The sequence below is a fragment of the Mizuhopecten yessoensis genome, unplaced genomic scaffold (assembly GCF_002113885.1).
Source record: "Mizuhopecten yessoensis strain PY_sf001 unplaced genomic scaffold, ASM211388v2 scaffold10781, whole genome shotgun sequence".
Taxonomy (NCBI): Eukaryota; Metazoa; Mollusca; class Bivalvia; order Pectinida; family Pectinidae; genus Mizuhopecten; species Mizuhopecten yessoensis.
This window is the reverse complement of record NW_018408718.1, coordinates 227712-246507: the sequence shown is the minus strand read 5'-3', so window position 1 is coordinate 246507 and position 18796 is coordinate 227712. Positions and strand designations below refer to the sequence as shown.

General features: G+C 39.5%; 1 protein-coding gene across 3 annotated transcripts in view; it reads right to left on the bottom strand.

Annotated features, from left to right (window-relative positions):
• LOC110462395 (monocarboxylate transporter 14-like) overlaps positions 1-18796 on the bottom strand; it is a 45824-nt gene that overhangs the window by 4426 nt on the left and 22602 nt on the right. For all 3 annotated transcript variants that reach the window (XM_021516343.1, XM_021516344.1, XM_021516342.1), the window contains exons 2-4: positions 3238-3698; positions 2769-2912; positions 186-1412 (exon numbers count right to left, since the gene is read on the bottom strand). In XM_021516343.1, the coding sequence (XP_021372018.1) occupies positions 186-1412; positions 2769-2912; positions 3238-3511 (1645 nt within the window). In that variant the 5' untranslated portion in view covers positions 3512-3698. The remainder of the gene's footprint in view (positions 1-185; positions 1413-2768; positions 2913-3237; positions 3699-18796) is intronic.

The window sequence follows — 18796 nt, the reverse complement described above, 5'->3', positions numbered from 1 at the left end:
TCAAGGTCAATGCTATATTGAGACTCAACGAAATTGAAGAGAATAAAGGTGTTAGCTGATATTTGCATACCAGGCGACTGAAGATGAACATGGCTTGTAAATCCGCTCGAATATCGGAGTGTAACTTTTTTTTATATACCAAAGTCAAATATGTAGGTTAAGGTCAGTGCTATTTTTAGACTCACCGATAATGGAGAGCAGAAAGGCGGCCTTAGTGCTGTCGATTCCAAGCAAGACCGCTCTGTCTACGATGTAAGTGAACGGGACATAGAATCCCGTCATAGCGAACAGATTCCCCACACAGATCAGGAGAAATGGCACGTTGGTCAAAAGAGAAATGTCCAGCATTTCGGACAAAGTGTAAACTACCGATTTCGGAAGACACGTGCATTTGTCCCAACATGTGGCCCTTTGATCGATGTCGCCGGGAATCGTTGTAATACTAGCGATGTAACTGCGCATGTCCGGCTGCGAACGGTATTGTGGGATATTTAACACACTTCCGCTGTAGAAAATGTCTTTCCTATACAAAGGTCTTTTATAATCCTCTCTGTGAATGTCACGTGACGATCCCACGCATAATTTTGATCCTGCATCCCCTCCGGACGGTGATGGTTTCGGCTTGGGCGTAACTACTTTTGTGTACCCATTATCGATAAGAGGTTGAACCTCGTGCGCAAAAACGCCATTGGGCAAAGCGGAATCATTTTTGTCTTTTTGATCACCTGATTCCGGTTGAACATTTGTACTGCTACTGTTCTTCCGGTCGAGAATGCTCACGGACATATTTGATGTTGGTGATTCCACTTCATTGTCCATGGCAACGTTGGAGCCATTTTCAGAAATCATGATTCTCGGGGGACCTGCGGGAGTACTTGTTTGACTCATGGCGTCCCCGCGGTCAGAGAATGACAGTTTCATTTGTCGCGAATTGTAACTTGTACTCATTGCGTCCGGTGGACCCTTCACGAAGTACGCACTGGGCATTGACGCTATGTCGGAGTCATCCTCTAACTGCTTTTCCCGCTTTAATTTAGCTTCCCTGAGTTTAGCAAACGTTTCCACGACTGCGACACTAGATTCTGACTCATTACAGCGCTTCCTTCCCGATTTTGCTTCCTCCTTAATCCTGTTTATGGTTTTGTCGCTCACTCGGACCTTTTTCCTTTTTGTTGGCTCCAGAGGCCGCATAAGCATTCCGCATACACAACATTGTAAAATTATAGCCGCATGAATAAGCAAGAGACCGCGCCATTCATAGGCCGCGAGAAGGGCGTTGTTTCCAGGTGAAAATATGAACGTTCCCACCCCGGATCCGCACACTGCTATCCCCGTGGCCAGAGCGCGCTTCTTCTCGAAATAATACCCAACACTGACAATAGATGGCAGGTAAATCAAGCCAAATCCAAATCCTACAAAAATAGGAATATGCCATAGAATTAAAAATATATTTTTCCTTAAAAGAACATAAAGAATAAATATGACGTTTTTCAATAGTATATTTACTCAATGATTGAGTTAAAAGGTACGAGTTTAAGAATGATTGCAAACAGAGTAAATGGGCTATTGCCCGAGAATGAGTGTTTAACAAGTTAAACGAACCATTATCTTAGAATGCGTGTTACTACTTTAAAATTACCATTGAATGTTAATAATTAAACTGACCACTGTCTGAGAATGTTAATAATTAAACTGACCACTGTCTGAGAATGAGTGTTAACAGTTAAGTGGATCATTGACTGAGAATGAGTGTTAACAGTTAAGTGGACCATTGACTGAGTATGAGTGTTAACAGTTAAGTGGACCACTGTCTGAGAATGAGTGTTAACAGTTAAGTGGACCATTGACTGAGAATGAGTGTTAACAGTTAAGTGGACCATTGACTGAGAATGAGTGTTAACAGTTAAGTGGACCATTGACTGAGAATGAGTGTTAACAGTTAAGTGGACCATTGACTGAGAATGAGTGTTAACAGTTAAGTGGACCATTGACTGAGAATGAGTGTTAACAGTTAAGTGGACCATTGACTGAGAATGAGTGTTAACAGTTAAGTGGACCATTGACTGAGAATGAGTGTTAACAGTTAAGTGGACCATTGACTGAGAATGAGTGTTAACAGTTAAGTGGACCATTGACTGAGAATGAGTGTTAACAGTTAAGTGGACCATTGACTGAGAATGAGTGTTAACAGTTAAGTGGACCATTGACTGAGAATGAGTGTTAACAGTTAAGTGGACCATTGACTGAGAATGAGTGTTAACAGTTAAGTGGACCATTGACTGAGAATGAGTGTTAACAGTTAAGTGGACCATTGACTGAGAATGAGTGTTAACAGTTAAGTGGACCATTGACTGAGAATGAGTGTTAACAGTTAAGTGGACCATTGACTGAGAATGAGTGTTAACAGTTAAGTGGACCATTGACTGAGAATGAGTGTTAATAGTTAAGTGGATCATTGACTGAGAATGAGTGTTAACAGTTAAGTGGACCATTAACTGAGAATGAGTGTTAACAGTTGAGTGGATCATTGACTGAGAATGAGTGTTAACAGTTAAGTGGACCATTGACTGAGAATGAGTGTTAACAGTTTAAATGGACCATTGACTGAGAATGAGTGTTAATAGTTAAGTGGATCATTGACTGAGAATGAATGTTAACAGTTAAGTGGACCATTGCCTGAGAATGAGTGTTAACAGTTAAGTGGACCATTGCCTGAGAATGAGTGTTAACAGTTAAGTGGACCATTGCCTGAGAATGAGTGAACTTACCTCCGAGGAAGCCGTAGGTGACGATGAGGATGTTGAGGTTTGGACTAAATGACCCGATGATGAATCCTATGGAGGCGATTATACTGCCCACAATGGTTACTCTCCGACAGCCAAACTTGTTTGTTAGACCACTCACGATCGGTCCTAAAATGACAGTAAAAACTTTTTATCATAAACATTCAAATAACTACGACCGACCCTTTTCCAAATCGTGGGATTGGGGAATTTTACAAGTTTGTTCTGCATTTTCCTTGTTTCAGACTAAATTGTATAACTACTGAGTTAACTCCCCTGGTCGAATTCGTGATTGAAACAAAGGCAGTAGTAACATTACCGAGCTCTTTCCCCTTCGCAAAGCAATACAATAACCTTACAATATATTTATAGTAATGACTTTGGCGAGTTATCGCCCGTAAAAACCCGAACTAAAAAAGGTCATACATAGTTATTTTAACGACTGTTCCCTTACCTGCTAGTAAGTAAACCCCACAAAGTAGAGAGCCCACCAGCGATACTTTACTCTTCGGCGCCTGGAAATATTCGGCAAATTCCGGCAAAAGTACCCCATAAGCATATCCTATTCCGTCCACTATGACGTTGCACATGAACGAGGCTATTACAATGACCCAGCCCCATCCGCCATCTGGTGGTGTAGGAATCAAGTCAGTTACGCTCTCGTTAGATATTTCCGAGTCACATGACTCTCGTCGTTGACGAGATTTTCCGTTCTTTTCCTCCGCCATTTTTTTCTTTTTGTTTTCCTTTTTTCAAAGCTTATAACACAATTTCCGGTTTTCCCGATAGTGCCCTCTGTGTCACGGGTTTCGACACTGTTGTGAATCTTAGACCCACATAGTTATATCTCCCCTCCAATGCGGACGAACTTGCATCCAAAGTTGCGTTTCGTTGCTATGTCCACGGCATCACGATCTGTAAAGAATAAAGAAACAAATAAACTATAAGTGAAAATGGCTGAAGAGTATTTTCAAAACAAAAAGCCCGTAGCTCGCTTGACTTAGTTTTCTAGTCTCTAGTTTTATAGGTACCCGAATGTATATTTCTAATATACTGTACAATGGCACGCGATGAATGGCTGCATTATTAGTTGATCAGTCCAGCCAAGCACTATTCAATGAATAAATACCAATGTACATCTATAAAGAGATCAAATCGTGACACATTCAGACAGTTCTCGTTAACCTTTTCGCCCTAAAACCAATAGGCGTTCTATATCGGCGACAAAGATTTTTACATCAAAACATCAAAGCAAAAGTCCACTATCCATCGCTAAGCAACTTAAGGTGACGAGTTTTTAAAACCGTAACATTCCGGAACAATAAATATTTTTGTATCCGAATCTGAATTTGAAAACACAATGCAATTTGTGTCAAAGTTTACAAAAACGTACTCAAATACTGTCAATTTATCGATGGGATTGAAGGGATCCGATAACGTGTACATGTACTTCCGGTGATGCACGAGATATTCCATTTCCGGTATTGCATGTATGCTTTAACGTTTAAAGGCAGACCTGTAGTACGCTCTAACGGTTAAAGGCAGACCTGTAGTGTGATATACGTTTTTTGTTCACTCAATGCACTTCCGGAACTTGTAGATAAAAATAATGATTACACATCTTCTAATTCCTACCAATGAAATCGTTATCCGCTTCAAGGGTATATTCCGGACCGAACCATACATCTTCTAAAAATAGCATTTAATTCTAAACATATCAACCCTGAACAACAATTATGAACTCCTTATAGGACACCGCTCGCGTCACCTTATCTTCAGTCTTAGCTGGAGTTTGGATGACAATTCGTGTCTTGTGTTAAGGATCCCTGTCTCACTGCAGCCGAAAAACACAAAAGAGTTCCAATGTAGTTTTCGTTTAGGACATGACTGCAGTTCGACTGGGTAAGGTTATTACCGCTAACCACACTATAAAGTTTTCGTGTTTACTTTACCACAAATCCGTGTTTTTGACGAGTGACTTTACTCCGTTATCCGGGTAAACTTTATGATAACACCAGTTCGAGTGTAACGTGAATCACAACATAAAACAGTTAAAAGTGTACCAATATTCGGTGTAACCTGAATGCCAAATTGGTGTAAATATGTAACCTTATACCGTGAGTGTTAATCCCACAAAGTTACAGTGCAGATACTTAACACAATATTATCAAGATACGTATCGCGATATACCGCGATACACTCCTCGTACTGTGACACCCCTGTTACATTCGTTGTTACAAAGTTTGCACTAGAGTATGGGGCACATTATAGAGTGTGTCTCAACCGGAGCTAGGATCGTGGTTTATATTACACGAGGTCAATGCTGTAGATATCTATATATACGCTGACACAGCAAAATGCCCGAAGATACCAAATGATGTCACAGAGTATCGGGTTGATACTAGGTGAAGGGTTTGTACAATGATATACAGCGCTGACCTACATATATCGGGTTCCATTACGTGAAAGCGGAGTTAACATTTAAATAACCATCAGCTTTAAACCTTCCTAACAGATATCTTCAAACTCAAAGGGTTACTTACACACATCTTAACTCTTGGTTTTCCATTCGGAACACCTCGGCCGATTCCGTAATCTAATTTTTGATCGTTCGGAACACCTCGCCCGATTACAGTTCCTTCCATCGTTAGATGACCGAATCGGCCGAGGTGTTCCGAATGATTTGATGAAAGGAACTGTAATCGGGAAGGGCGAGGTGTCACGAATGGGATATTCTTATGACAAAGCAAACGCTCGCGGGCAGCAATTCTAAGAAATCTGACATCAAAAACTGACCATTCGCATGGCTGATACTAGCTGTACCTTCGCTTTGAATATTGTCAAAAGGATATCCTGATATCAAAGGCGATTGTTTTTACCGTTACGCTGTTGCATGATTAAAAGTGTTTCTTCAATCAAATGATAACTCTGAGATCAATGGCACAATGTATACAGAATGCTGTTATTTTTCTCAATCGATATCATCTTCTAGGTTAATCGACCGAAGACTTTTCTGCCATGAGAAAATCTAAGGGAAAAGAGGACATATGTACGATGCTAAATCGCTTCCAAAACAGCGATGTCGGTACTACAGCATCACGTGGTTTCTCTATTTTGGATGTAAGCAGTTATATATTGACTGTGTTTATAATTATGTGTGTGTGTTTGTGGGGGTGGAGGTATTTTTGAATACTGATAATGTTAACCTTTATAAATTTTTGAAATTTTACTTTGTTCATTAGCATTTTCCTTTTTCAAGGAAGTCCCTTTGTAAACAGGGAATCGGCCACTCGAGATCGGTGTCTGTTGGATCAGTTAGATCGTGTAGAAAACGCCTCAATCATACACAAGGTCACACCAACAGCATTACCTCGGGTGCTTCACACGTTACGTTCAAACATATCGCTGATAGTTTTTAACATCTTTTTTATATCATTTCAGTAATTAATGTGTTGCTACGTTACGATGACAAGCTTAACATTAAACAACTTAAGGCATATATACTGAAATCAAACTAGTACAGACAGCTTTATGACTGACAACAATAAATCATAGGTGAAACCATCGTAGCGGAATTTTAAGGTTGATCTAACAAAGCTTCATAGTCGTTCAAAGTCTTCAGGTGTCGCTCTCAGTGTTTCCTAATCGGGAACCGTCTGCAGTTTCCGTATTCGAGGAAAACTAATATTTTCTCGTTTACGGCAAGTGCCGACGGTTCCCGATTGAGTGTTTCCTTGATTCTACTATCCTGAACTAAGCTGGTGCTATGACATAGTTTCAATATATCTGACAATGTCGTAACCGGATTTTTCTCTTCTGCTAAAATAAAGCTAGCAATACTCCAAGCATTTAAGTGACCTTGATAAACTCGGTCAGAACACCCAGGGGTCGCTCTTCAGTATTCCTGATGTGATGATAATGAACACACCTATTTCAATACCTGTGAAAATGTCACCGTTAAGCTAGCAATACTCCAAACATCTGTGTGACCCTGAAAACTCGGTCAAAGCCTCAACGTGTTGTTCTCAGGATATATAACAACAGACATGGCCAAGAATAAATAAAATACACGGACTTTTGTCAATACTAACAAAAGTGACAACGTAGTAACTGCTGGTGTTGACAATGTTGATCTTCTAAACATTTCGTGGAAATAATAATTTATCACAACCTAGTTCGTAGGTCGTCTCAAAGCGGTTCACAAATTATTATCCGTGGTTATAATTCTTAACTCCCTGTCGGCTCTCACAGCTAGCATTCAACAATTCTACCACTACCCAACCACGAACTCATGTACAGCTAAGTAGGCTGGAACAAGCTGAGTAAAGTATCTTGCTCAAAGACGAACTCGCAACCCTTCAGTCATGAGCCCGGCGTCCTACCACTAGACTTCCATGCCTCCAAATAAAGCACTTATGTATCAAGTCCAGAGTGTCTTTACGCTTTGATTCTTAAACGACTTCATTTTGTTTACGTCACTTTCTTACAAGACTTTGTTTTCCGTGTTTTACGCTAATTTTCGTAGACGACCTTGCTCTTCTACCCGACAAACAAACGGCCAATATTTTGCTATTATGTCTACAATTTAAATAAATATTATTTATCTGGTAACTTTCTAAAATTATCAATGTTCAAAACCGAAAACACAACAGCTTTGAAGCGAGGCTTGAACAAAAAAATCTGATAAAAATTGGGGTCTGGATAAACTCGGTTCCGTTCAAGAATTCAAATATTGCTTTTTATCAATCGAGTACCAACATGGACTGTTAACAGAATTCATAACCCTAACCCTGTAACCATCTAAGATTATAACCCTACCCCTGTAACCATCTTAGATCATAACTCTACCCCTGTAACCATCTTAGATCATAACCCTACCCCTGTAACCATCTAAGATTATAACCCTACCCCTGTAACCATCTTAGATTATAACTCTACCCCTGTAACCATCTTAGATTATAACCCTACCCCTGTAACCATCTTAGATCATAACTCTACCCCTGTAACCATCTTAGATTATAACCCTACCCCTGTAACCATCTTAGATCATAACCCTACCCCTGTAACCATCTTAGATTATAACCCTAACCCTGTAACAATCTTAGATCATAACTCTACCCCTGTTACCATCTTAGATTATAACCCTACTCCTGTAACCATCTTAAATCATAACCCTACCCCTGTAACCATCTTAGATCTTAACCCTACCCCTGTAACCATCTTAGATCATAACCCTACCCCTGTTACCATCTTAGATCATAACCCTTCCCCTGTCACCATCTTAGATCATAACTCTACCCCTGTAACCATCTTAGATTATAACCCTACCCCTGTAACCATCTTAGATCATAACCCTACCCCTGTAACCATCTTAGATTATAACCCTACCCCTGTAACCATCTTAGATCATAACCCTACCCCTGAAACCATCTTAGATCATAACTCTACCCCTGTAACCATCTTAGATTATAACCCTACCCCTGTAACCATCTTAGATTATAACCCTACCCCTGTAACCATCATAGATCATAACCCTACCCCTGTAACCATCCTAGATTATAACCCTACCCCTGAAACCATCTTAGATCATAACTCTACCCCTGTAACCATCCTAGATTATAACCCTACCCCTGAAACCATCTTAGATTATAACCCTACCCCTGTAACCATCATAGATCATAACCCTACCCCTGTAACCATACTAGATTATAACCCTACCCCTGAAACCATCTTAGATCATACCTCTACCCCTGTAACCATCTTAGATTATAACCCTTCCCCTGTAACCATCTTAGATCATAACCCTACCGCTGTAACTATCTTAGATCATAACCCTACCCCTGTAACCATCATAGATTATAACCCTACCCCTGTAACCATCTTAGATCATAACCCTACCCCTGTAACTATCTTAGATCATAACCCTACCCCTGTAACCATCTAAGATCATAATCCTACCCCTGTAACCATCTTAGATGATAACCCTACCCCTGTAACCATCTTAGATCATAACCCTACAGCTGTAACTATCTTAGATCATAACCCTACCCCTGTAACCATCTTAGATCATAACTCTGCCCCTGTAACCATCTAAGATTATAACCCTACCCCTGTAACCATCCTAGATTATAACCCTACCCCTGTAACAATCTTAGATTATAACCCTACCCCTGTTACCATATTAGATCATAACCCTACCCCTGTGACCATCTAAGATTATAACCCTACCCCTGTAACCATCTCAGATCATAACCCTACCCCCGTAACCATCTTAGCTTATAACCCTACCCCTGTAACCATCCTAGATTATAACCCTACCCCTGTAACCATCATAGATGATAAACCTACCCCTGTAACCATCTTAGATAATAACTCTACCCCTGAAACCATCTTAGATCATAACCCTGCCCCTGTCACCATCTAAGATTATAACCCTCCCCCTGTAACCATCTTAGATTATAATCCTCCTGTAACCATCTTAGATTATAACGCTACCCCTGTTACCATCTTAGATCATAACCCTCCCCCTGTAACTATCTCAGATCATAACCCTACCCCTGTAACTATCTCAGATCATAACCCTACCCCCGTAACCATCTTAGCTTATAACCCTACCCCTGTAACCATTTTACATCATAACCCTTACCCTGTAACCATCTTAGATCATAATCCTACCCACCCTACCCCTGTAACCATCTTAGGTTATAACCCTACCCCTGTAACCATTTTACATCATAACCCTTACCCTGTAACCATCTTAGATCATAACCTTACCCCTGAAACATCTTAGATCATAACCCTACCCCTGAAACATCTTATATCATAACTCTACTCCTGTAACCATCTTAGATTATAACTCTACCCATGTAATCATCTTTGATCATAACCCTAACCCTGTAACCATCATAACCCTACCCCTGTAACCGTCTTAGATCATAACCCTACCCCTGAAACAATCTTAGATTATAACTCTACCCCCGTAATCATCTTTGATCATAACCCTAACCCTGTAACCATCATAACCCTACCCCTGTAACCATCATAGATTATAACCCTACCCCTGTAACAATCTTAGAGCATAACCCTACAGCTGTAACTATCTTAGATTATAACCCTACCCCCGTAACCATTTTAGATCATAACCCTTACCCTGTAACCATCTTAGATCATAACCTACCCCTGTAACCATCTTAGAGTATAACCCTACCCCTGTAACCATTTTAGATCATAACCCTTACCCTGTAACCATCTTAGATCATAATCCTACCCCTGTAACCATCTTAGAGTATAACCCTACCCCTGTAACCATCCTAGATTATAACCCTACCCCTGTAACAATCTTAGAGCATAACCCTACAGCTGTAACTATCTTAGATCATAACCCTACCCCTGAAACATCTTATATCATAACTCTACTCCTGTAACCATCTTAGCTTATAACCCTACCCCTGTAACCATCATAGATGATAAACCTACCCCTGTAACCATCTTAGATATCATAGATCATAACCCTCCCCCTGTAACTATCTCAGATCATAACCCTACCCCTGTAACCATCCTAGATTATAACCCTACCCCTGTAACCATTTTACATCATAACCCTTACCCTGTAACCATCTTAGATCATAATCCTACCCACCCTACCCCTGTAACCATCTTAGATCATAACCCTACCCCTGAAACATCTTAGATCATAACTCTACTCCTGTAACCATCTTAGATTATAACCCTACCCCTGTTACCATCTTAGATCATAACCCTACCACTGAAACATCTTAGATCATAACTCTACCCCTGTGACCATCTAAGATTATAACCCTTCCCCTGTAACCATCTTAAGATCATAACCCTACCCCTGTAACCATCTAAGATTATAACCCTACCCCTGTAACCATCTTAGGTTATAACCCTACCCCTGTAACCATCTTAAGATCATAACCCTACCCCTGTAACCATCTTAGATCATAACCCTACCCCTGAAACATCTTAGATCATAACTCTACTCCTGTAACCATCTTAGATTATAACCCTACCCCTGTAACCATCTTAGATTATAACTCTACCCCTGTAATCATCTTTGATTATAACCCTACCCCTGTAACCATCTTAGATCATAACCCTACGCCTGTAACCATCTTAGATCATAATCCTACCCCTGTAACCATCTTAGATCATAACCCTACCCCTGTAACCATCTTAGATTATAATCCTACCCCTGTAACCATCTTATATCATAACCCTACCCCTGTAACCATCTTAGATTTTCTGGCGAGCGTCAATGTCCATGTGGACTAGGTCGAGAATTTCTTGACCATAGCTGTTGATAGGACGTTAAACAATACTAAACCAAACCGAGAATTTCTTGACAATTGCTGTTGATAGGACGTTGAACAATACTAAACCAAATCGAGAATTTCTTGACCATAGCTGTTGATAGGACGTTAAATAATACTTAACCAAGTCGAGAATTTCTTGACCATAGCTGTTGATAGGACGTTAAACAATACTAAACCAAATCGATAATTTCTTGACCATAGCTGTTGATAGGACGTTAAACAATACTAAACCAAATCGAGAATTTCTTGACCATAGCTGTTGATAGGACGTTAAACAATACTAAACCAAATCGAGAATTTCTTGACCATAGCTGTTGATAGGACGTTAAATAATACTTAACCAAGTCGAGAATTTCTTGACCATAGCTGTTGATAGGACGTTAAACAATACTAAACCAAATCGATAATTTCTTGACCATAGCTGTTGATAGGACGTTAAACAATACTAAACCAAATCGAGAATTTCTTGACCATAGCTGTTGATAGGACGTTAAACAATACTAAACCAAATCGAGAATTTCTCAAAATCTGTAGAATAATACAACAACGTCTAGTCTTGCAGCAGTGCTAGAATGAATTAGCTATTTCAGTCAATTTTCGACTATTAGCCAATTTTCTAGCTACACTACCCCGAATGGTGTTCACGCCAACATTTATCAGTCCTGGGCTATCAGTGTGATGATTTAAAATAGACAGATTAAGATAACAGTACGATTAACGTAGATAAAATTTAGAATTTCGTGGGATCTTTATCGCTGGAAGGTCACGTACGACAAGAGAGGACGCATCAGGTTCAAACATCTACGTACATGATGTTTTAATGATTTATAACATTGTTTATTGCATCTGATGAAGACATCATCGGGACTTTCCGGCCAGTTCGAGAAAATCCGTTGTTTTCCTAGAGCATGCCGGAAACGCCAGAGAACACGCGAATGACGTTGAACATTAACGCTGCACTTTACACAAAAGCTATCATTACTGAAAACCGTAATACATACATGTATATGTCTTGTTACCGAATTTGTATTAAACCGTCAGGGCGGCATATAATTACTAAACGATATTTACGTAACTACAAAACAGGTCAAAAGGTGAAATTATCAAAATATGTTAATTAGATTACACCCAATGCTTGTGTTAATGACTGGATTACTCGGTACAGGAAAACATGTACTCATAGCATTTAATTTGTCAATGTCGCCGAAAAGGATTGTCTTACAAATGTTTCTATAATTCTAGACAAATCGGAGAGGTCAGATCGAGAGATGTCCAGATTTTTCTGAATGAGAACACTTCATGGAGATATGACCATGAGAATAATAATGTGTGATAAAGAAAATAAATATTTGTCCAGTGTAAAGTTACTATAATCAATGATAATTCATATCTGGTCGTGTGAGTTTAGCGATATGCAGTGTCCAGTGTGGGAATGCGTATCCGTACTCCACAGTAAATAAACACTGGACGCCAGGACGACAGGTGAGATAATGAGTTATTAATTTCACACCAGAATGTATTGACAATTGTAACGATTACACTCTATCGGTGCATTGAGTGTCAACAGTAGGCGACAGACAGCCTGCTGGACTTAAACTGACTGGTCATCGCTCAGATAGACCAGGTCAAGTCTTCAATGGTCAAGAGTGGTCAAGTAGACAGAGTCCTTGAACCTAGTAATTAGATGACACTGTGCACTATAGTAACGCATTCGCCCTACCCGGAACCACGGCTCTGATACGTCCCCTTTAATGACTGGGTCTTTATAGAACAATCAATGCATATACACGATGCAGACATTTAGGAAGATAAAAAGAGAAACGTTTACAGGAAAATCTACATCCTTAAACTTTCCATGAAAATTAGTAAATCTAAAAATAGATATTCTATGAAATGACGCAGTCCCGGTACAGGACATAACCAGAAATATTTCGTTAAGGTAAAGAGCCAACGCGGCCTGAGTCTAAACGAAGAAGAGTTCCAACACGACTGTAAAGGGAGATTATCCACTGCGCTACCCGTCGTTATATTTTTGCATGTTTATATTTAATCTGAAACGTTACTGGGAAACATTTTACAATGTTCTTACTACCTAAAAAGGACCACAACCAGTAACTGGGTTTATTTTATCAATATACAGGAAACAGCATAAATTTAACAAGATAATAGATTTCCACAGCCTTAATACAGTAGAAAATTGGTGAAGCTCTCAACCTTAAGAGACCTTTACTTTTCTTTATTTTCTCAATTCCCTTAAAAAAAAGAACTTTCAGGATAGCAATATATATAACTCAGTCTTGGAGAGAATGCTAAGCAGGTACATCAAGCTATAACAGTGCCTGAGCTAGTGTTCCCTAATTACACCCAGATACAAGCTATAACAGTGCCTGAGCTAGTGTTCCCTAATTACATCCAGATACAAGCTATAACAGTGCCTGATCTAGTGTTCCCTAATTACACCCAGATAAAGCTATAACAGTATCTGAGCTAGTTTCCCTAATTACACCCAGATACAAGCTATTACAGTGCCTGAGCTGGTTTCCCTAATTACACCCAGATACAAGCTATAACAGTGCCTGAGCTAGTGTTCCCCAATTACACCCAGATACAAGCTATAACAGTGCCTGAGCTAGTTTCCCTAATTACACCCAGATACAAGCTATAACAGTATCTGAGCTAGTTTCCCTAATTACACCCAGATACAAGCTATAACAGTGCCTGAGCTGGTTTCCCTAATTACACCCAGATACAAGCTATAACAGTGCCTGAGCTAGTGTTCCCCAATTACACCCAGATACAAGCTATAACAGTGCCTGATCTAGTGTTCCCTAATTACACCCATATACAAACTATAACAGTGCCTAATCTAGTGTTCCCTAATTACACCCAGATACAAGCTATAACAGTGCCTGATCTAGTGTTCCCTAATTACACCCAGATACAACTGGTGTCTTTCTCTTCAGTTCAACACTTGTGAAAAAGTCAAACATTCGAATAGTACCGCAATTTGATGAGATAAAAGTAATTAAGAAAACAAAATAGTTTCAACCTTAATGCAATTTAATCTTGGGACAGGATCCAACGACATAAAATAGTTAGGGATATAAGTTTACAACACTCGTGATTAAACGATTTCAGAGACTGAAATTCTAGGTGTAGCCTGATAAGATCAACATTCTAAATAGATAAACTTTACTTATTTTACAATAGTAATGAAACAAGTTTTATCAACTTATATAAATCACTAGGACAAAAGCGCGCAGGGGTCCTATGTGGGAGGAAACTGGAGTAACCAGAGAAAACCCAGCTGGTCTAAAATGCGACCCCATACTTTTTCACGTCTAATCGAGGAATCGAACCCAGGTCGTAATAGTGAAAGAAAAGTGCACTACCCACTGCCAAACCCACCCAGCCAACGGAGAGAGCAACCGTTTGTCATCACCTGCCATCGCTCTGCCGACTGAGCCATCCCAATGGAGGCCACTGCTAAGTGACCGTACGTTGTTGGCAGTGATAAGATTGACCTATTTAGACCCCGGGACAGGTGTGTGACATTTAGATATGACCTTGGTGTACCCGGAAAGATAACACTGTGCCCAGATATATACCCAGGTATGAGCACGTTTTTAAAATCGTAATCGGTGTTTGGGGAGATGCTTTCCCAGGTAAAACGTTTATTAGACAAGAGGCCCAAGGGCCTTAGCGGTCACCTGCGTTTTATCATAGGTACTGGTAGCTTGATTTTAATGTTTAGATGTGATGTGGAAATCAGCATGTAAACTAAGTACAATACTTGTCATGTCATCAAAGGATAACAATTTGAAAATATTGGTAAATGTTCCCTTTGGGGCCCCGCCCTAGCTAGCCCCTGGGTATGGGGCAGGAATCCCAATTTTACAATGTAATACCTCATTCACCAAAGATGATTCTGACTAAGTTTGAGTAATTTTCTGCTGAAAATGGATAAAATATACCCAAAAGTGTTATTTCCCTATATAAACTATAGTAAACTTTACCCCCACCCTAAGGGGGAACGGATGGCTCGGGGTCCTGAAATTGACAGTTTCAATAAAACTCCTAATGATCTTTCTATCTATGCACTAAAAATGACTGTAGTACCTCTGAGTGTGGAGAGGAATGTTTTTGAAATATTGGTTAATTTTCCCTTTGGGGCCCCGCCCTGGCCCCAGGGGTTGGGGTAGGAATCTCAATTTTACAATTTGAAACCATCTTCCTCCAAGGATAATTCTCACCAAGTAAAAATAATTTCCTACAGATAATTGCCAAAATATACCCAAAAGTGTTATTTCCCTATATAAACTATAGTAAACTTCACCCCCTCCCCAATGGAGAACGGACAGCTCAGCTCTGGTCACCTAAAAACCGTGGGTATGGCAATCAGATTCAAACATTCTTGTGACGTAGGTAACGTAACAATTATTTTCACAAAATTAGACAGGTCAGCAAGTCCAAAGACGAGTGAGATACAGAAAAAGATGCTCGAAGTGAAAACCTTCTGGGTTTAGTGTTTAAATAAAAGGCATAAAAGTAAACCCAATTTTTTGCTGGGTGACCCGTATAAATGGTATGTTACGACCATGTACTTGAATACTGTTTAGCTCAGCTTGGATCTAACATGACGTGTTTAGGATACTATCAGACTGTTTAGGGAAAGTTGATGTAAAACCCTAAAACGTCTATTACTATATTTCATCACTGGTCTGGCAGCTTTACCGAAATTCGATGTAATCCCTTAAAACCTCTTTTTTTTATCCTAAACATATCAGTTTTGGCATAAAATCTAATTTGAACCTGAAAAATAGATGTGTTTATATACTTCTTTACAAGACACACTAAACAAGACAGAGGAATTCACTAGTTATCTGTAGATAAGTCATTACGACACGCACAAAGCATGTTGAAAACAGGAAAATGACGAAATAGTCACTTTAAACTTATTTAAATGGCGGAGACAGACATGCTCGACTGAATCTGTACTTGTTGACCTCACCAATCACTGTATCCGATCATCCGTATCTATCAACGGCTCATCGCTTGTTTACTATGTCCCAATACACCACTTTACTTGTAAATAAATCCAATGGACGATGTCATATACTGTGTATGTGTGTTTAACCCCATCGATTAACATTTTTCATCTTGAAAATGGTATAAAAAGACAATCTTTGTAGAATTTTAAGAGTAAAACTGATGATCGCTCACATATTTGATGGCTTTTAAGCTAACAATACGTTATTCTTACGCGAACAAAATATGGTTCAGTGGACAACATTGGTTATTGACCCCTGACCCCTGATAGTAGGGACGCTTTATATCCCAGTGGTGACGCCTTCCCCTCCCCCTCCTGTCTCCCCCACCATTCCCCTCTCCTCTAGCCTCTTACTTGTTATTAGAATATTTCAAGGTTTTTTGAAGTCGTTCGGGGAAAAAACAATACCATATCGCATAGAAAATCTTCGTAGAATCTTTAATAGTAAGGATGAAATTTCCAATTCGTGGTTTCAAGCAAAACCTTGTAAATTCATTTAATATATCATTATGATACTTTATGTGCTATTTACTTGTTGTATGTTTAATTCATTATAACAAATGGTACCTTTATTGTTCATAAATCTTTTAAGTTCTTTTCGTTCAAAATAGATGTGGTTCGTAAAATGTATCAACCACTTTGTCACGAGGCACTGTTAAGATGATGGTGCTCACACTTCTGAGCGCAACCCAGATCACAGGAGTCAGAAATTCTGTCAAAAGACAGTTATACAAAAAACTACAATATTATAAAATATTTTTTAAGTATATTTTAAGTTGGTACTATTATGATTAGTTTTTGACAGAATTTCAGACTCCTGTGCCTAGATTTGATCCAACTGCAGATACTATTGATTCAGTATATATGATGAAAAGCTGTTTCAAAAGTGACTTAGCATGCATCCTATTTTATAAATGTTTACTCGTAAAATGTGAATAAAAACAAAATGGCGAAAGGTGATGAGTCGGTAGCAACACCATACACACACGTGTCACCTATACTGTTTGTTTGATACAGGTATTTTTAATCTCGTTGATTCATTTGACCCGTAATTTACAAATACGGTGAGGTCAGGTATGTATCTAGTACTGACAGGTGTGACGAGATTTATCGCCGTATTATCTCGACTAGTCCAAGGACGCGCGAACAGCTTCTCACAGATTAACCGACTTAATGAAGTTCGGGTCACATGTACCAGAACGTATGTATGTAGACAAAGGGGTTCCGGGGACGCCTGAAACCACCACCTATGCACCATCGGGAACCGTCGGCTCTTTCCGTAAACGAGAACCTTTTCTAAAGTATCCTTTTTGTTAAAGAAAAGTGCCGATGGTTCCCGATTGCAATTCCCTAGTCATTCGATACTCACTTCCGGTGCTAATCTGGTGGCTTCCGATGTTTACCGGAACACTTTCTTTCACAAAAATTCTTCATTTTTTTAAGATGTTATAATTGTTTCCTTCTAGTCTTATTTTCATATCTAATATAAATAGGTGAAAGTTTTGTAATCGGTATTGTGTTAGTACAGTGTAAGTTAACCAGACTTTGTACGACGGTGTCCTGTGTTAGTACAGTGTAAGTTAACCAGACTTTGTATGACTGTGTCCTGTGTTAGTACAGTGTAAGTTAACCAGACTCTGTATAACTGTGTCCTGTGTTAGTACAGTGTAAGTTAACCAGACTGTGTATAACTGTGCCCTGTGTTAGTACAGTGTAAGTTAACCAGACTTTGTATGTCTGTGTCCTGTGTTAGTACAGTGTAAGTTAACCAGTCTTTGTATAACTGTGCCCTGTCTTAGTACAGTGTAAGTTAACCCGACTTTGTACGACGGTGTCCTGTGTTAGTACAGTGTAAGTTAACCAGTCTTTGTATAACTGTGCCCTGTCTTAGTATAGTGTAAGTTAACCAGACTTTGTATGTTTGTGTCCTGTGTTAGTACAGGGTAAGTTAACCAGACTCTGTATAACTGTGCCCTGTCTTAGTACAGTGTAAGTTAACCAGACTTTGTACGACGGTGTCCTGTGTTAGTACAGTGTAAGTTAACCAGTCTTTGTATAACTGTGCCCTGTCTTAGTACAGTGTAAGTTAACCAGTCTTTGTATGTTTGTGTCCTGTGTTAGTACAGTGTAAGTTAACCATACTGTGTATGTCTGTGTCCTGTGTTAGTACAGTGTAAGTTAACCCGACTGTGCATGGTTGTGTCCTGTGTTAGTACAGTGTAATTTAACCAGACTGTGTATGTTTGTGTCCTGTGCTAGTACAGTGTAAGTTAACCAGACTGTGTATAACTGTGCCCTGTGTTAGTACAGTGTAAGTTAACCAGACTGTGTATGTTTGTGTCCTGTGTTAGGACAGTGTAAGTTAACCAGACTGTGTATGTCTGTGTCCTGTGTTAGTACAGTGTAAGTTAACCAGACTTTGCATGTTTGTGTCCTGTGTTAGTACAGTGTAAGTTAAACAGCCTCTGTATAACTGTGTCCTGTCTTAGTACAGTGTAAGTTAACCAGTCTTTGTATGTTTGTGTCCTGTGTTAGTACAGTGTAAGTTAACCCGACTTTGTACGACGGTGTCCTGTGTTAGTCCAGTGTAAGTTAACCAGTCTTTGTATAACTGTGCCCTGTCTTAG